This window comes from Alligator mississippiensis, chromosome 5, assembly GCF_030867095.1.
Source record: "Alligator mississippiensis isolate rAllMis1 chromosome 5, rAllMis1, whole genome shotgun sequence".
NCBI classification, from domain to species: Eukaryota; Metazoa; Chordata; order Crocodylia; family Alligatoridae; genus Alligator; species Alligator mississippiensis.
In genome coordinates, this window is record NC_081828.1 from 59873292 (window position 1) to 59899394 (window position 26103).

Genomic DNA, 26103 nt, shown 5'->3' on the forward strand with positions numbered 1-26103 from the left:
ATAGGTTTTTTCTAAACAGACAGTATTCTCAGTAGTGTTTTTCTTCACCTCAGTTACCTAGACCTGCCCTAGTGCTTAGCCCATTACTTTTCCCCCTTCCTCCCTCACCTTCCACTTCTTCAGTCTAAAATTATTGAATCTTCAGAATCTCATGGTATCTCCTATATATCCCATGCCCAAGAGGGACAATCTTGTGTTTCAGTCACATTCAGGGGATTTAAGCTCAATTCCCAGCTCTGCCATCAGCTTTCTTTATGACTTGGTCAATCATTTTATTGCTCAGTGCTTCAGTTTCCCCTTGTATAAAATAGGAACAATAATCCAACCACTACAATTTGTCTCTTTATTTGTAGGTGCCTTGGTGCAGGGACTTCCTCTTCTCACTTGTATGTATTACCTGTATGTATCTAGGACAATGTTTCAAACCACAAGACAGTAACATAATGAAGTGTAAGAATCAGATTTAGTTCTTATTTTCTTAATTAAAACACTCATTAAAGAAAGGAGGGTGATTCATGCAATGAAATGTATCAGAGCCTCAGGTTAAGATGCTAAAACCTTGCTTAGTGCTTGGAAATACCTCCAACTAAAAAAATGTAGATAATTCAATGTTTGTCTTCACTTGTTTCTACAAAGGGTCTACCTCAAAACAGCACTATTTCACTTTCTTGTAGTTATCATTTCATCTGAGCCTCTATATACCCGGCAATTATTTCAGCCGTGTAAACTAGAATACCATCAACGAACCTGAGAAGACCACCACCATTAGTCCTGAGTATATTACTACTGAATATCAACCAAAGAGATGGCCTTTTGAGAGGAGCAGGGAAGGCAATAGCTACTATAGGCAGAAAGCAGGGCAGGGTGGCACTTTATGGAGTAATGCAAGAGTGCTCAATCTCTAGTTTGTTGGCTAGAACTGGCCCCTAGAGCCATGCCATGAAGCTCACAGGGCTCCCCAGGGGTCCAAAAATGTGGTGGCAGAGGACAAATGTCCAGACCTGTGGGGAGCCCCATGGGCTGGGTATCACGCTGGGCCCAATCCAGTCCATGGACCACCCCTGATCAGCTCAACCAGCCCACACAAACAAAAGATTGAACACCACTGGATTGAGTTTTATGTTGCATGTTAATTTGGGTCAGCTTAGGGAGCTCTTAACCCTGGAACTGTCCATACATTAAAACATGAAACTAGTTTTAAGCACCCCTTAGGAATCTTAAAGTTACCGCACCCCAGGCTAGGTTTATCTGTAATCAGTGTTACCCAGCTTGTGTTATATGTGGCCACTCTAGACTACATGTTAGTGTAACGCCTGGCCCAACTGCCCCCCACTAGCCCAGATCAGGCCTCAACTCATGCCCCCCACTACATCAGGCAGCTATCCCCCCACCCCCAGCACCCCATATCCCCAGTCACCCACCCGCCACAGCTCCCTGCTCACCTATGGCTTCCAGCACTGTCCAAGGGAAGCAGGAAGACAAGAGGAACTTGCCTGCCTGGCTACAGCCACTGTCACTGCTCTCTTGGCTGGGCTCAGTCCTAAAAGCAGCTGCAGCTTAGCAGTGATGGTGGCCAGGCAGACAGGTTCCCCTTCAGTGCCTGTTTGTCTAGGACAACACAGGCAGTCTTGAGTAACCCAGGGGACACTCAGGGTGTAGGAAGCTATGAGGGCTGGGGGTAGGGTAGGATTCCTAGAGGTTGAGGGCAGTAGGGAGGGAGTTCCAAGAGGCACAGGGGCAGCCCCAGAGGTAAAGAGGAGCCTCACATGCAGCGTGAAACTCTAAGGGATGGGGGAGCCCTGGGAGGGGTCAGACAACCCCAAGAGATAGGGGGTGGAGGGTGGGGGAAGCCTGGAACAGGAAAGCAGGAGAGGGGAGGGAGAGGATTCTTACTTTTTAGTCCTCAAGGTCCCTGCTCAGCTGAATGTGTGACTGCTCTAAAGTTAAGCTAACACTAACGCTAATAACTACTTTGACTAGCCTAAACGTAATGTGTCAAAAGTTCCTAACTCTTTCAGAAGTGCATAAACTTTCATAGGCAACAGCCTACTTCATCACAGTCAGTTACCCATAAAAGCTTAATCATTTCTAAATAAACTTGTCTTCTGTGTCACACTGCATATCAGGCCCTGCCTTCTGCTCACCTTCAGATTAACGCAGGTAACTACCTCTCTCTACAAGCTAATATAGCCATTCTCTCTAATGTAAGTCTTAAGCTTGACATTTCTTTTTCTAATTATCCTTTGGGTATTAAGATATTTTCTCAAAGCAAATTTCCCTCCATTTTGTGCAGCCCCAACAGATACAGCTAGTAGCTCATCTCTTGTTTGCCCTTTCAAACCTGGAATTGTTGCTAACATTTTTTCTTCATTATCTGGCTTTAAGGGATATTACTTGCTAGACTAAAATCCCTTTAAATTGACTTTTTGGTAGTTTTTTTTTTTGCATGTAGCAAAGCAGACAAAAACAGTACTGGCACACAACAATCACATGGAGTTTAAAATAAAACCATCTTGAATGTCTGGTGCACATATTTTCCAGGACAGCTATCAATCACAAATACATTAAAGTGAGGTTATAATCTGAAGAGTGACTATATATAAATGGCATCTCTTACTCAAGAGATCTCTCCCCAGGATGAATTCTGAAGTCTAGCTGGTTGCTTTACTGAAATAAAGTATGTCAGTTTCCTACTTTGTATTCCAATTAATGTTTCAGACTTAAAAAATCTTACAGAGAAAAGTATTTGATACTGGCTCATATATTATCAACAGCGAATGGAAATTTCAAAAGTGTCAAAGTGAATTAGCAACCTAAATCCTGGGACATCTGTTTCAAACTCAACTACAGACTTCTAAAATTTCATTCGGTATTAACTCCATCCCAAATACAAGGTCTGCATAAAGTTACAAAGACCCAAGTTGGACTTTGGAAACTTCAATTAAAAAAAAAACCAAACTCTGTAAACTCTAAAAATTAAGTATGATAATTGTAAATATAATTTTTATAGTAAATCCATTTTTGCCATTTTCATAAAAACACTTTTCAGAATAGAACCATACATCAAGGTTTCTTTTAAGCAAAAAAAAATAGGAATATAAGCTATTAGTTTTGTATACTTTAAAATGTACTATTTGTCATTAACTTAATTTCTATTAATTTTTTTGAGATGCTTTAATTTATAGAATGAATGTTCTATCCCTTTCTTTATTTTCACATTTATTATTAGCAGTATGAATAACAATAGTTATGGATTATTTTAGCTCTTAGAGTACTCACCAGAAACTGAGACCCACGTAAGGCAATTAACAAACATTTTGTCTGAGACAGTCCTTGGCCCAAAGAGGTTAAATCTAAATAGGACTGGAACAAGCAAGAAAATACTTTCCCTGGTTTTACAGAGAGAGAACTGAGGCAGTTAAAATGTCACAGGCCTGTTTGCATCATCAAAAGGCAAGCTTAAGTTGATGAAAACTCAAAACTTGCTTCCTTAAATGGAAGAGAGTAGTGACACAAACCAGAAAAAGAACCCCCCAAAAACCTGATAATATTCATAGATTCATAGATGCTAGGGTCAGAAGGGACCTCAATAGATCACCGAGTCCGACCCCCTTCATAAGCAGGAAAGAGTGCTGGGTCTAGATGACCCCAGCTAGATACTCATCTAACCTCCTCTTGAAGACCCCCAGGGTAGGGGAGTGCACCACCTCCCTTGGGAGCCTGCTCCAGACCTTGGCCACTCTAACTGTGAAGAAGTTCTTCCTAATGTCCAATCTAAATCTGCTCTCTGCTAGCTTGTGGCCATTATTTCTTGTAACCCCCGGGGGCGCCTTGATGAATAAATACTCACCTATTCCCTTCTGTGCCCCCGTGATGAACTTATAGGCAGCCACAAGGTCGCCTCTCAACCTTCTCTTGCGGAGGCTGAAAAGGTCCAGTTTCTCTAGTCTCTCCTCGTAGGGCTTGGTCTGTAGGCCCTTGACCATACGAGTGGCCCTTCTCTGGACCCTCTCCAGGTTATCCGCATCCTTCTTGAAGTGTGGTGCCCAGAATAGCACGCAGTACTCCAACTGCGGTCTGACCAGCACCCGATAGAGGGGAAGTATCACCTCCTTGGACCTATTTGTCATGCATCTGCTGATGCATGATAAAGTGCCATTGGCTTTTCTGATGGTTTTGTCACACTGCTGACTCATGTTCATCTTGGAGTCCAATATGGAACAGCGAGTGAAAAACATGGACAGCACTTCATGAACTTAAAGCAAACTTGGCAAGATGGGGATATGGGCACAAGTGATGAGGGGTGTGGACATAAGTGGGGGGATGGGAAGGGGCACAGGTGGCAGTTGGGGGTGGCACGGGCAGAGGGATGCAGCAATGCTGGACCAGCTCCAGGCAGGACCTGCCTCTGCAACCCAACATATGTGACCTGGTGTGGGAGGAAGCACCATGTTACCATGGCTGCCAATGTGGAGCACTCCCTGCCCACCCAGCAGCAGCAGGGACACCACTCCACACCAGTGCTGATGCCATGCCTCACCTTGGCAGCCATGGTAGTGTAGCACTCTCTCCTGCACCAAGACCCACCCACTGGGCCACAGAGGTGGCTCCTGCCTGGAGTTAGTCCAGCCTGGCTGCAGCTCTGCACCCCACCATGGCCAAAGAAATCTCAGGGGCACGTATCCCCCACCCCCCAACTGCATCACCTTGGCCCACCCACCCCTCTCAGCCATATTGCCTGTGCTTCCTGACCAACCTAACACATCTCCTGCGCTTGCTCTCTGTCCCCATAGACTTACCTGGAGGAAGCTACTGCTGCTTGGCTGCCAGATGCATGTATGTGCACAAGGTGCCCCCTGCCTCCGATTGCCCTTCCTGCTCCCTGCAGCCCCAAGCAGCCCCCTGCAGGCTGGATCTCTGCTAGCGTGCAAAGGGAAACTCATGGTTTTCCACATTTTTCTCCTTTATATGAGAAAATTTGCATTTTTCCACAGCAAACAGAAAACCTGGATCCTTAGTAATAGCTCAGGGCCTCAGTCATCATTCCTAAGCATGTCACCTTACATACAGCTTTCTCAACATAACTGAATCCATCTTTTACAACACAAAATAATAAAGAAATATTATATAATTTTCCTCAGGTTTGGGCCCCAACAGCTCTCTTCCCAAGTGGGGCTAGGGCTTTCGGGCCCCCACATACTCAGCCTATACTTGGTAGTGCCCATTGTGATAGTCTAAGGACTTGTCAACACTGCCAAAGGAACTCTATCTAGAAGCATGGCACAAAGAAGTAAAAGGTATAAGCTCCATAGTCAATGGGCACCTCATTACTGAGACAACTCCTCCTGTTCTGATGGATGGCCATCATGGTCAACCCAGGGAAGAGGTTAACAAAGAGGTTTTATCACTGTGGGGCCAAGGATGGCAAGACTAGAAATGAATAAATGTGTGGTAAAATACAATTAAAATATCAATAGAAGTTTGAGGATGACAACCTGCAGGGGCTAGCAATAGGAATTTAAAAAGACAAGCACTGGGATTTCCTTCTCTGTAAGGAACAGTCTAGAGGGAACGTGGTGAACTTTGATCATCTCACAACTGTGCTTGCAGCTTCATAGTAGACTTTCCAACTATTATTTCTGTTGAGCTACAATTCTAACATGGAGAATAATCAAAGTCATGCAGGAGATCAATGGCAGAGCCAGGAAAATAATTCAGTTCTTCTTTGTTCCACATCAAGAAAAATAAAATGGAAATTAACATTATCACTACTGTTAACTATTTGGAGTATGGGAAGAGGCACATCCGGAGATAGCAGTCCCCTATTATAAACACCTTGCAACCTAGTGTTCAGGCATCAGTACCTAAGAACTTATATTTTAGTTGTTATTATTATTATACAACATCATTTAGAAAAAGATGTGCAGTTGATTAAAATATGTTTTTACTATGTAGTACTTTAATAAATGTGATATATAAACTATATACATAAGAACTGAATGCAAGAGTTTCTTATTCGAATATCTTTCTCAGCCAGGTGAGTGTACATTTACAACATACAAAAGAGTATTAATAATACATAATCTATTAAATGGCAGGATGTGTTAGCACTTAAGCATTATTTTTAAAGTGTTTAGAATTACTTTAAATAGAGTTCTCATTTATTTTGTTAGGTCTGATTTCTTGTCAGTCATTCCATATGACTGATTGTTTTGACTTCAAACTATATTGCTGCTAATAAAAGAAATTATCCATATTTTGTCCCTCTGAGAATTTAATATCTATTACAAATGACCAAAGGCTGTCTTTTAGATGCATGTGGGACTTACATGTGCATCTTTTGTAACCCTTCTTAGAGTTTGTGTGTGCATTTCTCAGAACTATGTAAATCAGCTTCTGGAAGCCAGAACAATGACTGAAAAATATCTTCTCTCTAAATATTCTACAACTATGCTACAAATTAGTTGTATTAGAGGGTAAATTGAAGTTTGACACTCATGCTGATTTTTGCAAACCTGCCAGAAAATTATTATTGTCCATAACAAGCATATTAAGACTCTGCTAAGAACCCAGCAATGAGAGATTAGAAACTCTTGTTTAAGAATTGCTGTACAACACAAAAGCCTCTGTTGGAAAGAATTTGGGCTGTGTGTTAATGTTAATGGTTTTAGTACATTAGAGTTACTCACTAGAAGTTCATGACCAGCATAATGAATAGCACATTCAGCAGGATCAATCACAGAAAGAAGATAAAGAAAACTGAATTCTGGGATGTTGACTATAACCCTAAGCCAATTATCTCAGGAGGAAATGATAAATAACTAAGTGAAATGCTAGGTGTCTATTATACATTTTCAATAAATGAAAGGGACAAAAGAATAGATTATGCCCTCAAATCTACACCAATGGTAACAAAAATTCTTAAACCAAAGCTTCTGCTGCAATTTAGCTCTTCTCTCTGGCAAAACTACAAGTTGCAGAATGTGTCCTTAAACAAAGTCTAAAGATTAGCACTTATAAAGAAGAAAATCAGGTATAGCTAAAGAAAATAACTCTTGAAAATTACAGCAGTTTAATCTTAAAGATAACCACTGAGCTAACTGTAATAAAGAATAAAAAGTTTGGTTAAAACCGAAGTATAAAGCAGTGAAACCACATCATAAAAATATTTTCCACAAATCAAAATCAATCCATATACTTGTTTTATTTTTCCTTTTCTGAAAATGATTATCTATATTAACTCTTCTAAATTTTGAATACAAGTGATAATGCAGACAGGGGCATTCAAAGGAAAATGAAAAGGAATGGCAAATGAAAGAACAAAGTCACAACTAACAAGAATCTTCAAAGAACTAACGATAATGACCTGATTTCATTTCCAAGATCCTGGCAGTCCAGCCTGCTGACTGGAGAATGAATCTATTATCAGTGTTAAATAGCTCTTATACAACTCTGGTGGTTTCATGGAACCATTAATTTAAAGACTCTTTTATCTTAATATTTTAGGGCAACTTAAACACTTTTATAAACTTAATAAAAATGAGAAAGCACAGTATTTTTTAAATATGAATTTTCTTAGTGAAACCTCTTTCATATTTTTGCTCAACAGTTATCATTAACTAAAACAAACTAAAGTATTCTAGAAATGTCTGACAGTGGTGACTATATAAAAGTAAGAACTGTTTTCCTCACTTCAGTTTTGACTGAGATCCTGAGACCTTTCTATAGAAAAGGGTTAGGAGGTAAAGAGAGAACCAACTTTCCTTTGGTGAAAACTAAAACAAACATACAAACAAACAAAAAACAAAAACAAAAACTAAAAAGCTAAAAAGGAAGAAATGCAAAGAGAGATTGTCAGAACACAGACTCCTGCAGTGTATTAAAATAAAAAAATAAAAAAAAACAGACAGAAGGCAATGCTGGCATCAATGGTCTGTTTTGTTGCCAAGCAGAAACACGCTTGTGCTTTTGTCAAACAAACTGACTCCTGAGAACACTTCTAATCCTGCTGGCCTAGCCAACACCATTGCCCAGTATCCTACCCAGCATTAACACTTGTTTATCTCAGTGAGAAAGAAACTCAGCCTTCCTTTTACAACCCCAGTAATTTTAGTACTAAGCCAACATAATGTGCAGGGTAGGGATAGCAAGATGGAGAAACTGCTTGGATCTGATTCTACTTTCCTACAATCAATGGCAAATGTCTTCCGGGTCAATCTGAATGCTGTAGGACTGAAGCCACTCTTTGTTTCTTCTTTCATTCTGGAGCCCTCTGAAACCAGTACCAGTTCCAGCTTCTCTGCTTCTGTCAGGATCAGCCATTTTATGCCATTGGAGCAGGTCACGGCATAACCACGGATCTTCGGTAGACTAGGGTCTGAATTGTGATTTAGAACTTGAGGGACTGCCACCGAGAAGCATGCTTGCTCTGTGCATGCTACACCACAAAATGGATACAAGTTTATCAGCATATTCCAAGTGCCACATGAAGGTGGCTACATTTCATCCATTTTCAAGCGGAGAGATTGTACAGTGCATTACTGCAGCACTTCCTAGTAGATAAGCCGGTGATATAGACATACACTATGGCTAGGTACAGACATTCAAAAAGCCTGAGGTGGAATCAATCTCAAGTTATATGGTTTTCTGTAAGTGGTGTAGTTTAGGTCAGTAGTGAACAGAACACAGATTCACCCTTTGGTGGCAGGGTGCAAATCTTAGACTGGGTTTTGTCATTTTTAAAACAGACTATGCATGCCAAACTTCTGTTCTGCTATGGGTATAGATCAGTTTCTGATCACTTATACCAATAAAAGTAGAGTGTCTGTACTTGGTCTTTGAGTCACAAACTGGTCTCTGACATTTAAATTGATCCAAGGTAGAAAGAATCTATGCTAGCCATATCTCTAGTGGAGATTATTTCCCTTTCAGTAGCAACTGTGTGTTGGGTAATATACTGTACAGATGGAGTTGAGGCTGTGTCCGGGCCTGACCCCAATTGCTTCCTTTGTTGAATGGGTGGAGAAGCTGCTTTGCAGATAGCCCAAACAGAAAAATAATAGGGGCATCACATGCCCATGTCTTTCTTTTTGAGCACACACCACAGATATCACTAAGTGCTTTTCAACTATCTATCATCTACTCTTTTTGTTGTTGTTGTTTTAATCCTTTCCTAAGTACTTTAAAATAAAAGAAAGGTGTCTGACTATAATCAAAAAGTCCAGCTATAATTATCAGTGTCTATTTCTTTCTGCTGTTTTTCTAACCTATTACTACAAAAATGTCCTCTCTCTGATTCACTTGGATAAATATGTTGAAAAATGTTTCCAATATGTTGGCTTTTTGGTAACAGAAAAAAGGGGATGATATGATCTTAATCTTTAAAGGTAATATATTGGGACTTTTTTTGAGAGAGAATATCTTTTTTTTTTTAAAATAAGACAATGGAAATAAGTAGGTACAGAGAACATTGGCTAGGTCTTTCTGAACCAATTAAAAAAAAATCTCAGAACCTGCAACCTTGCTCAATGTAAAAGTGTTTTCTTACAAGGATCAGTGAAGCCAAGCTTTACGTGAATCAGTGCTATATGTTCTTTAGTTTAAAAGAACTAAAATCAATCAAAGCCGTAGGTATTTATGGGCATGTCTACATATGCTTTTAAGTCCTCCTAAACTTAATGTGCATAAGCCTAATTCACATCAAAGCAATTTAGGAGTGCATCTACACATGTACATGCTAATGTGCATTAATGTGGGTGGGCAGACCAACGTGGGACTAAAAATAGTCCCAAGTCACGGACACATACTGGGTTAATGTATGTCTACATAGTCACTAGTGCAATTTATCTATTTGCACATAAATCTGATAAATGCTTTATGCAGGTATCAAAATTAGGCTTGAATAGCCTTAAATAACCATTTTTAAGGCATATTAAAGGGCAAGCACTTTAGAACATGTTCCCTTAATGCGTGTTACATTGGGCTAATTAAATGTGCACGTGCAGATGCTCCCTCCTATCTCTAGTCATCAGGCCTAATGTATACAAACTAACTCAATTATATTTATTCTAGCCTCAAACTAACTTAAACAATTGTCTTAAACAACTTAAACAAATTATTGCTATTCATTTGTATTGAATTCTTTCAGCTACAGCTTTCTGACACAGGGAATGCTTTTGCTTTATCCCTTAAGAATTTCATTTATATTAATTAATGAGGCTTTTGCATCTACAATTCCAGTGGGACAACTTATATGAGAAAGTGTTGCAGGGTGAGTCAATGCATCTGCAAAAAGAAGAGCTTAGAGGATTGCCTAGGAATGAGTTCAGATTTCACTGACAACTTACCTCTTGGATTTTAGGATTTTATCTACCTAACTACATAGTTACACTAAAGTTTTCTAAGATACTTCTCACTGTAATATCTAGCACCCCAAAGATTTAGGGTTTTCTAATTATGTTGGATGTATACAGTAACATGGCTGAGAGAAGTGAGATTCTTCAATGAAGAGGAATGTGTCTTTTCTATCATGTGAAGATTCAAACAACTTTTTTGCAACAGTTCAATGTCATTCTAATTAGTCAAGCATGGTTTAATCCAAGGAAACAACAGGAGTCTTTACATTTACTTCAATTTGGCTTTGGATCCTGTTTTTATTTTATTTTACTTTATTTTATCATTTTCCTATTCCTATTCCTTTATCTCCTGTATCTCCTATTCCCATCCCATTTTCAGTGATATCATGAAGTCTCATTTAAACTATAATAGAGTGTCAGTCTTACTTGAATATGCATCTGTGGCATTATTCTGCATTATTTGCAATGTTTACCTCCTTGCAGAGGGGCTTGGCAACAGAGATAGTTCGGGCAGAGATGAACCCGAGTCTGCATTTATATTTGCTTATCTTACCTGCTTATCTCCTCACACCTCGCTTATTTCCGCATAGCTTACACTGCCCTAAAAAGATGTGGCAGCATGCTAAGGTGTCCTGGTGGAGAATCACTGCCAAAGAGTAGCAGATGTAGCATCTGACAAAGTATGGTGTTACCCATGAAAACTCATGCCTTGCTGAATCAGTTAGTCTCTAATAAGCTGCCATCCTGTCCTATCTTCTATTACACTGAATAGAAGTTATTTGTGAAGTTACTAGTTAGCTGTAATATAAACCTGCACAGCTCCAGAGGGTACCTTGAGGAGCATGTTCCTCCCAAAGTTAGTACCCAGTGGGTGCATCTACATGTGCATTTAAGGCATGACTAAATGTTATGTGCCTTAAGCTAATGCACATTAAGTAATTTTTGTAAGTGACTACACGTACAATGACTTGGCATTAAAGTTAGTCCCAAGTTCCTGCAGCCCTGCCATGTGCCTCTGTGGCCACCTGAGGGAGCTCCTGCCAGCACTTGGAAGCCATGTTGAAGCCAAAGCCAGCTGCCAGCACCTAGCAGCCATCTGGGAAACTCTGATCCCTGGCCAGCTTCTTCCCTGTGAAGTCATGTGCCCAGTGCAGGGGCAGCATGAGGAAGCTCCTTGCTTGCCCACCCTCTCTCCCCCGACTCCTGCCAGCAACTCCCAGCACCCTGCTGCTCCATCCCAGCCCTTGCCAGTGACAACCAGTGCCCCACACTTCTGCTGACCTTACTGGCCCCATCAGGCTCCTTCCCTACCCAGGCCCCAGGACAGCTGCACACTCACCAGCAGGGGTCAAGGCACGGGCTTCAGGAGCCCCTGCCCAATCTCCTTCTCCTATACTCCCTGCTCCAGTCCTCCTGCCTCACTACCCTCATCCCCTGCCCACCACCAGCACCACGCTCAGTACACATATATGGGTGAAAAATAAACAAACAAACAAAAAAATATTACCTTCACAATACCCACCCCATCCCTCTCCCCTCAACAAACAGAACCCCCCCCCACAACCAACAGAGGTCATCTACCACCCTCCTCACCCACCAACAACAAAAAACCCCACTTACAAGGGGAAAACTATATACAAGGGGAAAGTGATATACACTATTTTGAGTCTTCAAGCCCAGAGTGGGGTGCAACTGGAGGGGTTAGGCAGGTGCCCAGCACCCCAGCCCTTGGATGTTCCCTGGGGCTGGGCTCAGGCTGGCCCCCTAGTGGGAGGGCAGACCTGGCACTAAAGTTAATGTCAGATAGTTCCTACACATGTCTTGATGTGCATTAACTAATTGCACCTAAATTTGATATCTGCATTTGAAGGTATCAAATTTAGGCATGATTATCCTAAGTTAATGGGCATTGCATGTGTAGACACACGTCTGTAATGCACATTAACTTATACTAATGCACATTAATGCATCTCGTATAGACGTGCCCAATGATACCCCGATTGTCTCCTTAAATAGGGTGTCTTTTATTCTCTCCTTTGGCCAATATGCAAAGTAGGAACATTGCACTTCTGCTGTAGTTAGGCTGCCAACATGCTTTGGCTACTGCCTGGGTTATGCAGACCAGTACTGTCAGTTTTCTTGTCCTCCCCCATCTGATTACATCTGTCTGTTTTGTTTTTTGTTTTTTTAAACTTGGTCTGTAAGCTCCTTTGGCCAAGAGTTGCATCTTGGTGGAATTCCCTCATCTCATCCCTCCAAAAAGTCATAGTGCTGCTCTTCTTTTCTGCTGTTGTGCAACCTGATTAAAAAATAAAGGCCTTGTGCATTCAGTAGACTATTCTTTGGTAAACCCTTTTAGAATAATGATCCTTTCTGATTATAGCACCCTTTATTCTGACTGAATGGGGAAATTCCCTAAAGCAAATTGCCCAATGATGATTTAAGCCAAAAGCAATTTACTGATGTAGAGAATCTCTGGAAAAAACAGACAGAACTATTTCTGCCCTTTATTCCCCACTGAAATTGTAATTGTAAAAGGTAAACATGTTTCCCGTTAATGCATTTATAATCTCAGTTCACTGTGTCTACCCATGATATTGTATATGCAGTGCAATGCACAACCAAGCAAGTACTCAAGAGAGGCAAAGCCTCTCATTTCAGGAAGTAGTCAGAAGTATACTAGCAATGCCATTTATTATAGCTAGGTAGTTGCAGATAGAGCTATATGCAGCTCATTTATCCTAAACCTGCACAGTAGGTATTTTACTCAGTTTTGCTTCTAGTCCCTTTTTTCAAGTCCCTCATGAATATTACCCCCCTCTCTCCCTTTTTATTTATTATGGGTTGGTTTCTTATTTTTAGCATTAAAGATAAAATGAACTATAACTGAAATGCAGAGAGACTGCAGAAGTAGGGTCTCTCCCTGTACCCAAAAAGAAATTTCCTTTATTCCAAGAAGATGAAATGGTCCTTATGCAGTCCTCCATTTTCAAAGCTAATTTGAGTAGTCTGTTCAAAATTCACATACCTACATTTTATTACAGAAATTTGATTCAAAAGATAGCTAAGGAGTTTGATCTGTATCATCTCCCTAAAATGTCAGACCTCCTCCCCTCATTTCAAATCAACCCCTAACAAATAACAACCAAAAGTTATTCCCATCTGGTGAGAGTCAACTTCAGCTTATCTTGGTACAAGTACAATATCCAGTACACTATTTTCAACAACCCCAAGCCAACAGTTAGTAGTATTTGCTTTCCTCCATCTAGAGGTGATCCTTCCAAATCAGTGTTGAGGTACATTAAGGGGGATGTAAAAAGACAGCTTGTATTGCTGTTGGTCCCATTTGACTTTAGTGACACTACTACCATGAGCAAATACTCAAGGACATTAGCAAGAACTCCACACTTAGGCCCTGAATTTCATTTACATCGTGTTATGGTTTAAATTTAAAAAGAATTGAGCACTGCACAATTAGTGTCTTTGAATCCAGTATTCTGACTGAGGGACGGTTCCAGAACTTCATTTATCTGAAAGCTAGAAAACTACTTCTAATTTCATGCTTAAATTTATTCATGTCCAGTTTACACCCATTTGTTCTTGTTCATGTGCCATTGTTGTCATTTAGCTTAAATAGCTATTCTCTCTCTTTCATGTTTAATGTCCTGATGCATATATAGGGTGCATCCAGATGTGCAGGCACATGCGGTTTGTGGCGCCACAAACTGCACTCTCAGAAAGTTAAAATGGGTCCCACACTGTAAATTTGCAGCAGGGGGTGCAAATTTTGCTATGGGAAAATCCGAATAGAAAACAAAACAAAAGGGAGAAAAAAAGTGGTGTAGCGCATAGAATAGGAGCATGTACTGGCATACATGGAGACTGCTGGCCCAAGCGTCTCCACTCCTTCAGTTGCAGATTTGTGCCACTACTACTTTTAGCTGCTGCAAGCACATGCCTCTGCACGTGAGGATGTGCTCCAGGAGTACATTTGCTTTTTTCCTCTGCCGAGTCACATTGGCGATTACAGTAACCCTGTAAGCTATTGATTTACCTACAGCTTTCTCCTCCTGTCACTTAAAACTGAGGACCAAACATTTTTATTATTAATCCATAATAGTATGACTCATTTTATACTGTTAAATTTAATCCTGTTTGTTTCACCAGTATTCAAAATTATCCTTTTTTCCATAAATTATTCTAATAGTCTTAGATACTAACTACAACTCCAAATCCAGTTATATTTACTAATCTGTTGAATAAATGTATGTACATCTTAAGTGACCTTCCTGAACAAATTATTGTCACAAAAAAGACTAGTGTGATTAAGTACAAACATTGATGTTTATGTGGTTGGTGTCTCAAATTTCGAAGTAAATACCTCAGATTACAATAGAACAGTCTCACAGGGTCCTACTCAGTCCAACCATGTCTTACGTAGCATGCTGCAAGCTGAGGCATATAATACACTGTTATTCTCTGCACAACCCAAGAAAGATTATGCTTATACCTGCTCTCCTATCATAAGCTATTTTTCTCATTATTTTTCCCCATCTTTGGCATTTCTTCAGTCTCTCTCTCTCTCTCTTTTTTTTAATTCAGCTGCATAACCTGCTGTGATATAGTTTTACATTCAATAACAGAGCACAAATTTGGAATTCTGCAGCAAAACATTTAACTTTTATTAAGCACAGAATTCTCTATAAGATACCAATATAACAATCTAGTTCATTTAGGAGCAAGTTCACTTTTGCAGCAGCCTTCCAGATGCCTCTCTTCCAGAGTTGTCTGCAGATTACTAGCAGTGAGTGCCTCTAAAAACTGGATATTCACTAATTATCTCAGACTATATTTTCTATCAGGAATTATCCTACCACAGTGCAGAAAACATTCATTTTTTTAGTATCATGGCTCATAATATTACTTGAAACAATCTACTCTTCAATGGTAATTAACAGGAATACAAAATGGTGTACGCTTATGCCTCTTAGCCTGTTCTGTTAAGGGCTGAGTGCTTATTGTCACTCTGGGAGCATTCTGTGCTTTGCCGGATCAGGCCACACGCCAGTGTAGACATCCAAAAATAATTGATGTCTAATTAAAAGACTAAAAATATAACCTTTAACAAACCACATCTGTGTTGCAGACAAGGAATTTCCTAGCTTTGTGTATCTGCTATTTTACTTCCATTAGTCATTTTACTCTCTGAATTTGTAATGGGGAGATGGGAGAAAGTGTGTCTTTTGCCTTCAGAAGTATGGTCCGATTAGGAACCTTGTATAAAAGGAGAAGGGGGAAAAAGGAATTTGAACATTCAGGCTGCATCCAGACAAGCGCAGCCGTGCGGCATTTGGTGCCGCAGACAAATCTGCAGCACCACGTACCACACATTGAGGTGTTTTCCACGCTGAAAAGTAGCAACATAGGTTGTTTTTTTTTTACTCCAGGAGATCGCAGTATTAAAAAAAACAACATGCCAAAAAAATAAATAAATAAAAGAGTGGAACGCAGGTTTAGCAGAAAGCCCCTTTGTACATTTCTCTTCTGGACATTGATATAACAGAAGCCCCTTCTTGCCTGCCCCCTCTCCTCCCCAATTTTGTGCATTACTTTTTCCTTCTTAAGCAGCCTCCTCTACCCCACCAGGTTGCTTTGCCATGTGCCAGAATATGTCTGAATGGGGACAAATAGCAGCAACACAAATGTGCCACTGCCATTTGTCCCATGGGAAATGTGTGCCCCTGCATGTGCATGCTCGTGGGGAACACCATCACAGTGCCAACTTTGACTTTCTCCCTAGGTGTTACAACAGCCAATATAATATATCTCATTTCTGGTGACAAAAGAATGATATTCATTTTCTCTTCACTTTGTTGACCTGAAAGCAATTAGGAAGTAATCGAAAATTAGAAATGCCAGTAGATATTCCTTGCACTGATACCTGTAAAAATTAGACTGAGCTTTTTGGTAAGAGATATAATCCATATTATGGAGTTTTAACTGTCTAAAATGCAGATAAGGTTATGTAATATGAGAACCAAGTGGGTAATCAAAATTAAATGAATGGAAGATCAAAGATGTTAGATCACCTTGTGGGTGTAGGTTTTATGACTTGGTTTTATATGTGCCTTGACAAAATATTTCAAATGTATTTATCCTTGGAAATGAATTGCGGCCTTAAAATAAATCTAACCTGTACAGGTTCTTGATCAATGGATATTTAATTCAGCTACAGAAACCTGTTTTTAATTGACAGTGGGTGTGTCTACATGTACCCCTATGACACTGTTGTTACTGTGCTGTCATTTAGTACTTGCTTTTGGAAGTACTAAATGATAGTGCAGTAACAACAATGCCATAATGATGGCACACTACTAAACAATGCCACAGTAACAATGGCACCTTTGGGAAGTATTAAATGATGGTGCAGTAACAGCTCATACCACGCTATACCATGTGGTACATGGTTATTTTTAGCCGTTATCTCACTGTAGCAATGCATTATAGTGAGGGAATGCATTGCTACAGGTACGTAGCTGTGACATCATGTTTTATGCCTGCCAACACTACTTTGCCATAGCACATTATTATGGCAACATAGTGCCTTGTGTAAACATGCTCAGTAATTAGCTTTCATGTTTGCTTCATGTTCCATGAAGCTAAACTTATATTATTGGCTTATTGTAGCATCCCGTTCTCATTGGTATATGACACTTAAGGTCCTTTTAACCATCATTTTGTAACTGTTGTGACTTTAGAACTTGGTCCGGCTCCTATTCAAGTCAATGATATACCTTTCACTAGTTTTAATGCTGTAGGATGAAGCCCTTTTCTCTAGCATTCCAGTGGCATGTAAATATGCATTATGTGGTTGCCGTACTTAAAAGATCTAAAGGAGATAAAATGTATTCTCTTGTTTTTACTCTGAGGATGATTATACTAGAAAACGTTACACTGAAATAAGGAAAAGGAGAAATGAATCATACAATTGATGGTTTTCTTGTTTTTCTTTTTTCAATTTATTTGAAATCCTAACTGCCTCTCCTGAGGCTGTCAAAGCCAAATACTATGCATCCTGTAACTTCTGTTGCAAGCAGAATATAAATTTTAGTACCTGCATACTTTCTTTCTGCTTCTGGGGGAAAAAAATGTGATGGTCTCTTCATATGAAGATCCCAAGAGAAAAAAAACAGATACCATCTAATTAATTGTTGTTAAAAATGTAATGTGTGTGACAGAATTCAGATTTTCAGCGTCTAGATATTTTTGAGTAAGTTATTTCTGGGCACTTTTATGAGCATCTATTGGCAATATTAGGCTGTTGCAAACAGTATGATTACTGTGCAGAACAGCTGTTATTTATGCAAGAAGGCTGGAAGTTTCTGTAGAGGACATATGGGTCACTTTTAATACTGGAAGGTGAGCTTTAGACTGCAAAGAAAGAGTTCACTGCAACTTCTTGTGGCCTCTCCTGATCCTTACAGTGTAGAACTTTACCTTCCAAGCTGGGAAGAAATGTTTTAGTCTTGGTAGACATGTGCCACATTCCGATAGCTGCTCCATGTGATAACTAGACTCTAGCTCCTATTTTTGTAAAAACAGCCATTGAAACAGGATTCAAGAGAAAAGGAAAACTCCAGTAGGAACAGGTCACATTTGAATCATTCTCCTACTCTACCATAAAGGCAATGCTCCACAAGTGTCTTAATAAAAGCTGTTACAGCACTGAAGGGAATGATACACAAACCAATGTATTCTCCCAGCCCTTCTGGTCCCCATTCCATTTCTTATCTGGTTATTGCGAACAGTCTCACTGATGGCCTAATGTGTCCGGTGTGGATGATTACATAAACACAGTTGATAAAACATCCCTTCAATTCCTAAAATGGTTGTTCCCATCCTTGCAATAAATATACAGGGCAATAGGGGAAGAAGGAAAACAATTATACCCTAAATAGTACTAGAGTCCATTAAAAGTCCACAGAGAAAGAGAGAGGGATTTAAATAACCTTTTTTTTTTTTAATGTACTCCAATATTTTACAGTACCATTCCAGAACTCTATAGTTTACAATAGTGTTCTGTATCACATATTAATGAAAATATATCTTTATAATGGAACTTCACCATGAAGTTTCTCAGCTATAAGACTGACTCATAGTCTCCACTGTTTCTGTTGATTTCTTGTAACTGTACCTAATGTTCTGCTCTTTTGATGTGCCTGCCTGCTCATTTTTTTCAAGGAATAGACAGGTTACTTTCTCTGTGTGTGTGTGTGTGTGTGTGTGTGTTCATCACTATGTATATCAGTAATGTTTCTATAATCTTGGTTCAGAGGGGAAAAAAAAAACCAAAAAAAAAAAACAAAAAAAACCAAAAGACCTTAGTGAACAGACTGAACTGAAATGTGACTCTTTCTTTAATTTTGTTACCAAGATACTTTTGGTGAACTGTTGACTAACGTAAAATAATAGGAATAAAATATGCTGTCTCAGACTTTGTATTATTGGCTTTACAATATTGAATCAGACAGCTGGCTCTTAAAATGCAGTAAATATTGGGTGCTACAGTTCTGTTGCGACAAGCCACTTCATCAGGCACATTTCTGAATCATACTTTATTTTCAAAATGCTTTAATTCCTCTTTATACTTCAAAAGATCCTATAGCAAAATTGACCTGCAATATAGCACCCTCTGGTGTATGCACAAAGAAAAGGAAAATATTCAAGGTCTTCTAAGATACAAAACGTATAGATTTAAAACAGTCTAAATCTATTACAAGCCAACAACAATTTGATTGAGGACTCAGACCAAAGAAAATATATTGTTTCCTTCTTTTATCTGCAGCTCCATCCTTAGAAAAGGAGCTGAAAACTACCACAGAATAATCTGTGAGAAATATGTGACCACTTATGTAAACTATTTAATCCATTTAAATTTGAGGAAGAATAAGAAGAAAGCAGGGAGGAAAGAGAAAAAGTGAGATATGGGGTAAGCTGATAATTCGCTCTGTATTGCATTATCAGATCCTCTCTCTTGGAAGCTTCTACTCTATTCAGCACCACTGATCTGGAATACTTAATCCTATTTTGGACACTTTTGAGAAAGTCATGGCAAAATGTGAGTGAATCCGGGAGAGAACAGCAGCAACAAAAACAACAACAAATAACTGCTTACAAAACATGACATATGAAGAAAGGAAGAATTTGAATTATTTAGTCCAGAGAAGAGATGTTTGGAAGAGATGGGAGGTTTGATAATAGTCTTTGAATTAAGGGGGAAAATGTTTTTTATAAAAAGTGTTCAACAGTTGTCCTCTCTATGTACAGAGGATGAGCTAGGAAGTAAAGGGCTTATATTACAACAGGGGAAGTTTGGGTTAGATATTAGGCACCATTTTCTGAGCTAAGCCCTGGAACAGTCTATCTGGAGAGCTTGTGGAATCTATCATTGGTAATATTTAAGAGCAGGTTAGACAAATACTTGTCTGGGATGCTTTATACAGGGATGATCCTGTCTTGAGTTGCAGGTGGGACTATATGGCCTCCTCAAGTCTGTTCCTATTTTTCCATAATTCTAAGATTGGTTTTAGTGGAGCCAGGATTCAACTCATGCCTTGAGCCATTCCACTAGTATTAACTGTACTATTTGAGGAGCAAGTTACAATTCTGTTTGAGAAAGGTCATCACAATATCTGGGAAGTGAAGTGAATATTTCAAGACATTCCTGGTCTTTTTGTTTCTTTGGAACAGAGACCAGGAAAAATATTGTTCATGTCAATGATTTCTATTTCAACATTATCATCCACCGATATATTTTGCAACAAAATAGAAACAGCGTTAGTAGGTATTCCCATAGTACACAGTGCAGATGTGGTTCTACATATACAGTAAACTCTGGTTAATTTTCCTATGGGGTAACTCACCAGAACAGTTTGATTTGCTGTTTCTCAGATTTTTTGCTAGCAGTCCCCTTCCCCCTTTTCCTCCCTCGTTGCTAACTCCCAATAAATTATTTGATCCTGGATAATTTACTGTTTTTTGCATTCCCTTTGGAGTGGCTAAATTACCCAGAGTTTACTGTATTTCAGCAAGACGTTTTCTGTGAATTTGTTCCCACACCCAAGACATTCACTTAAAGAAACCTCGTCATTTGTATACAACTTCTTAAGGATGATACCTCTGTAATTGCTTCCCCTTTGTTCCATACCTGTAAATCTTGTATCTTGTGCTAAATCCCTGGCGACTTCTGTCCACAAAATCTGTATATTCCTGCGAACGATGGAAGGGTCCCTTATCAGAGAGGAGCCAGTCGAAGGGGCTTGTGGCATGCTGATCCGAAACAGCAGCAACCGTTAAAACCCAGCAATGAAGACTCAGTGCTATCCACTCCCATAGAGCCATCAGAGAGAACAATTCAGCACCAGCACTGCATCGCCATATCATGCTTCCGCTGGGGACTTAGAGCCTTCATTCTTTTAGCTGTCCCTCAACACCTAGACAAAATACACAGTCAATTAGATAAGCACACACTAGTCATCCCTTGGAAGCAGATGCATTTCCTTTCTGTAGCTTAAAGAGACAGTGACCTCTATTTTATTACATGTTATATTAGTATAAACCCCACTAGGGTACTTAACAGCACAAGGTTTCAGTACTTAGAATGCTGTAAAATAATGTATTCATTATCATCAGTAGTTATAATATTTCCCTGTGGCACATAAGCCTCCGAAAGTTGTTTGCTTCCTTTTTGTTGTTTTATATTTTAAATAGAAGCCAAGTCATTTATTAAAAACCTGCAATGGAGTAATTATTGCCTTCTAACATTGGTATAAAACATCCCAATAGCATATGTATAAAAGTTAGAAACGGTAGACAGAAAAGCGGACATGAGTCATAAAAGCAAGTGCCAGTTCTTTTATCAGACCCACAATTTCCTTGACCTTGAAACAATCACTTCACAATTTGTCTTCATGTCGTGAGCTCATGTGAGTTAATATACTCAAGTTATCCCCCACAAGCCAGCCTGGCCTGACTGAGAGCACTGTTCAACTACAACGGAGCTACATAGTTGACTGGATTAGCATCAGAAGTGTAACTAGGAATTATTGCACCCTGGTGGTGGCCAGGTTGGCAGTGGTAACAGCAGCTATTCTTGCACCCTTCTAAATTGTTGCCCGGGGCTGGTGACCCACTTGCCCACTTCTGCTTACACTGCTGAGTAGCACTGCGATAATGCGTTATAATTCAAGCTGCTGTCTCCCCACAGCAGTGATAGTTTGAGCATCAGCAGCACTTGAGTTGTACTTCCCCAGACCCTGCCAGGATAAGACAGTTAGCTCCAGCTAAGCTAGGCATGTTTGCATAAAATATTTGTATATTTCAAGTCAAAACAGCTGCTGGGCTTAGTTTAAAAACCATTAATTACAGCTTCAGTTATGGTTTGCCGTCGGAGAACTGTTAAGTTCTTTGGGGCATTTATAGACATACTCTGGGAGTGGAGGGGGGAGCGGGGTGGCACTTTAATTAGAGCAGCACCAAGCTGCTCTAAAGTACCAAAGTGTCATGTGTATCAGTGTCCCCATGCTGAAAAATGGTGGTGGGGGTGCTTTAACTAAAGCTCATTGAAATAGTATGAGGACACTGATACATGTGACACTGGAGTCTGCTGGAGCGCATCAAAGCAGACTCACTACATGCGTATAGGCGCTCTTGGTGCTTCAGTTCCTCATCTATAGAGTGGGATAATACTGCCTTACTCCACAAGAGTTCTGTGATAAACTGTTTACACCTTGTGAGAGGATTTTATGAGTAACAGTGGTGGCAAAGGCCACGCAAGCAGCTAGAAAGATTAAAACAATGCTGTTGTTATCGTCAGTGTTATTTTACATCATTGTAGAATTTAATGAAGTCTGGTACTGTGAAGGGTTTTATGCTAGTGGATGCATTTACAAAGAAAAGCATTGTCCTAATTCACATTTAAAGATGACAGCACCCATTATGATAATTTTTTTCAGGGGCCTTGGCTATGAACTCTTTAACTTGGCCAAGAACGTTGTCTTTGACATTAATACCTTCATCTACAAATACTTCCTAAATGAAGTACCTTTTCAGATAAAACATGCATTGAAATTGCACATTTTCTAATTATTGGTCCATTATATAAGAGGTGCTATACTTGCAAAAATATACTCCATGCACTTACTCTAGATAGTACATTAATATTCAAGAAAGTCGTACGTCTGGATCATAAATATACTGCTTCAGGAAGCTGAATGGCTCCAGTAGGGAGCGATAGCTGATTAGAACGAAAAAGCCTCTATGGTTTTTAGGATATAAGCATTACTTCACTTAATGGTCTATGCCCATTGACTACTTTAGCCCTGCTCCTACAAGTACTTAATAATGTGCCTACCTTTAGTACCCAAGTATTTCAGTGAAATAAATGAGACTATGTATATATTTCAGGTTAAGCACTTGAAGGATTAGGACTTTGATGGTTAATGAGCACAAAATGTAGTTTATATTTATTGATGAATCCTTCTTCCACCATAATTCAGAAACCTCAAACAAAAGATTTTAAAACATTTTTTTTTTCAGGGCAAAAAAGCATCCAGTTTCTCTGTAAAACACACAAATTTGTATGCTGAACATGTACACAGGGCTGTTTTCTCCCCAGACTTGTGATTTTTTTTTTCTCCTCCACAAACTGAAGTTCATGCTGTTACATTGTTCAGCAAGTTGCATGACATAATACGTACATGCCTGTAGGAAAGCAAAATGAAACTGAAAAGCTCAAAGTTTACATTCCTGCTTTGCAAAAGCTGCAGTGACCATTTGGTAACCAGCTGGTTGCCCATTCAGTCTCAGTTTTGAATGAGCAAAGAAGCCATGTTAGCAGCTTTCTATCAAGAGAGAAAATTTCAAGAGTCAGTCTGGTCTCCTTCCAACAGAGTTAAACAGGGCACTTTAGGGGATGCTAAGGGTTTGTAGGAAGGAAGGAAGGAAAAACAGCTGACCCAGGTAATTCTGTTTCCTTCCTTATGGATATAATGGCATGACCAAGGGCAGACTGGGGTAACTAGCTGTGTCAGTCTGAAGTCAAGCACAAGGCAAGGTAGAAATGCACCTTATAGACTAACTACATCAGCAATGCATCATCTATCAGCTGATCTCTATCCTGACATCTGCCCTTCCGCATAGCAACAGAGGAGAACATAGGGACTTTAAATTTTATAGCTCTTTTCTACTAAAAATTTGCGTATAAAGAAAAGGCATGCTGAATATTATCTTTTCCTAAAATTATCACATCATGTTTTAAATTCCAGAAATGAAAGACAAGGACTTGACTATTCTGGCCGATTATTAATTAAAAAAAATATGTCAGGCCATTAAATTATATGGATGGCTATCTAACCCCCTTTTGAGTTTAAAACTGTACAGTTGATGTTAAAATATTTTGTGTGTGTATAGTTTTGCCATAACTTGCTTTAACATACAATGCATTCCCTCACTTTAATGCATAAAGTGAGGGAGCATTTAAATGCATTTAAAGTGAGGGAATGCATATCTGAGTGTCTCTAAATCACTAATTTATTTAATGTAAAATGAACAAGAACTATTTTCTTCAGTTTACAAATATGGAACTGAAACCTGAAGACACTAAGGCTGAGATATTTTAAAGCAGTCTACAGGAGTTAGGCAAATTTTCCATTAAAAGTTAACTCACAATAATGAATTTGAAAGTAGCAGATTAAGTGATTTGCCTGAGATTACACCACAAGTCTGTAGTTTGGCCCCAACTCTCTTGATTCCTTGCTCAGTGCCTCAAATACCATCCCATACTTCCTTTTGGTCAAATTTCATAGATTTCCATAGTTTCCCTTTCCGTATGGGTGGAGGTGAGGCCAGGAGAGAATAGGGGAGAGTCAGAAACAGAAATAAAAACACACATATGCAGAAAACAGTAATAAAAACTATTATGAATGTCCTGAACATACAAAATCTATAGTTTGAATACCCACAACAAACCCTTAACAGGAGCTTTCATGCTTCATTAAATTGAGTGTAGAATTCCTGTTGATTTGAGTGGGGGTCAACATGTAAAAACAGAAAAATAAACCTGTAGTCTCTTGAAAAATATAGATAATGAATTATGGGAATGCTGAATAAATTGATGGGAATGCTAATTAAACTAGCCTGGTAAATCAGAATATTCTCTCTCAAACATCTGGGGAACGCTGAGTATAGATGTGTTGGCAAAATGACTTGACCCACCACTGACAGGTTCAGTCTTTCCTTTTGAAGACATCTGTTGCTAAAAAATGTTCTCATCCTTTTGTTTCCTATCTTCTGTCATCAAATATAATTTAGGACACATCATAAACCAGGTTCCTCCCTAATAGGAGGATCTCAGAGGTCTTCACTGTACCTCACTGACCTCAATTGTCAGATGAATTTGGCTCAAACATGTTTCCGCAGTATCAAGTATAGACCCTCAGCTTGTATCATGTGGTTTACCTCCAGTGAAGATACCTTGAACCGAACTGGTTTGTTTATAGCAGCCCAGAGATCTGGTCTTAATAGGCTGCCCCCACCAGGCTAACCTTCACTATCCAACAGTTACCATCAACAGCAACATGTACCCCTGCTGCCTTTTGATCATTCACTATGTTAGAGCAGGGCCTTTACCATCTTCTGTTTTGCCAGATGGAAAACATTTCTTTTTAAATGTAGTATGACATTGATTATATAAAATTAATATCATATAAAGGCATTAGCAAAATTAACAGTACCTGAAACAAGAGAAATGCAGAAGCATCTTATTGGTCCCAAGCAACAAGCAGTCTTGTTTACAGATCAGAAACTGCTAATTCTTGTGTGATTTGGTTTACACAAAAAAAAAAAAAACAACCCCCCAAAACATGCAGCATTCTTGAATGTGTAATTAAAATGTGAGCTTCTCTGTGTAGGGACATCTTAAACAAAATGCTCAGAAAAAAGAAAACTAATTAAAACCTTTCAAAAGAAAAAAAAGAGTAAAGTTACTTTAAGCCCAAATCCATTGTAGTCTCATTGGAAAGCTAACGTTGGTTTCATGAGTAGGTAAGAAGTAGGTGTTTTAAGTTTTCCATAAAAGAAAGAAGTAAGTTAATATATATTAGATATATTAGGAAGATCACCATCTACAGGCACATATTTGTGTGCAGCCTTGTCTAATAAGTACAGTAAAGGTTTTGTCTTTGTGCACCACAATGCTTTTCTTTGCTTAGATATTAACACACTTGTTCTTGTCATCAGTGAGAATAAAGCATTGCAGGAGCCTGTCTGCTTTACAGACACGGAATAATGGAATATATTGCCAAATCAGGTATCATTTTCATCATCTTTTCAAACACACTACATCCTAAGCCTGGAGTTCTCTTTCTACCTACATGAATGATACCATACATGTAGAACTCCTGTCGACATCAGAGAGAAGAGTTCCACCTCTGTTGCACCATGTCTTCCTCTTCCTTTATTCCTCACAGAGATTTACTTCTCCCAGGACGGGCAGGAAGAGGAATGGGAAGCTAAATATTTTCTGAGATGCCATCACTTGTACACCCACCAGAATCACACATAGAAATTGTCAGGGAATTAATGTTCCTGGAGTTCCGAGTTGTTTTAACCTGTCATTGCTATTATGCAACTAAAAAGGCACAACATGCCCAATGGCAAGAGGATCTCTGACAGACAGGGGTAATCTGGC

At 39.3% G+C, this 26103-nt stretch overlaps 1 protein-coding gene across 2 annotated transcripts in view; it reads right to left on the reverse strand.

The window, feature by feature from the left end:
• The window catches only part of BRINP3 (BMP/retinoic acid inducible neural specific 3), a 345467-nt gene that overhangs the window by 301751 nt on the left and 17613 nt on the right, over positions 1–26103 (reverse strand). For both annotated transcript variants that reach the window (XM_019500320.2, XM_019500321.2), the window contains exon 2: positions 20563–20848. In XM_019500320.2, coding sequence (XP_019355865.1) covers positions 20563–20798 — 236 coding nt within the window. In that variant the 5' untranslated portion in view covers positions 20799–20848. The remainder of the gene's footprint in view (positions 1–20562; positions 20849–26103) is intronic.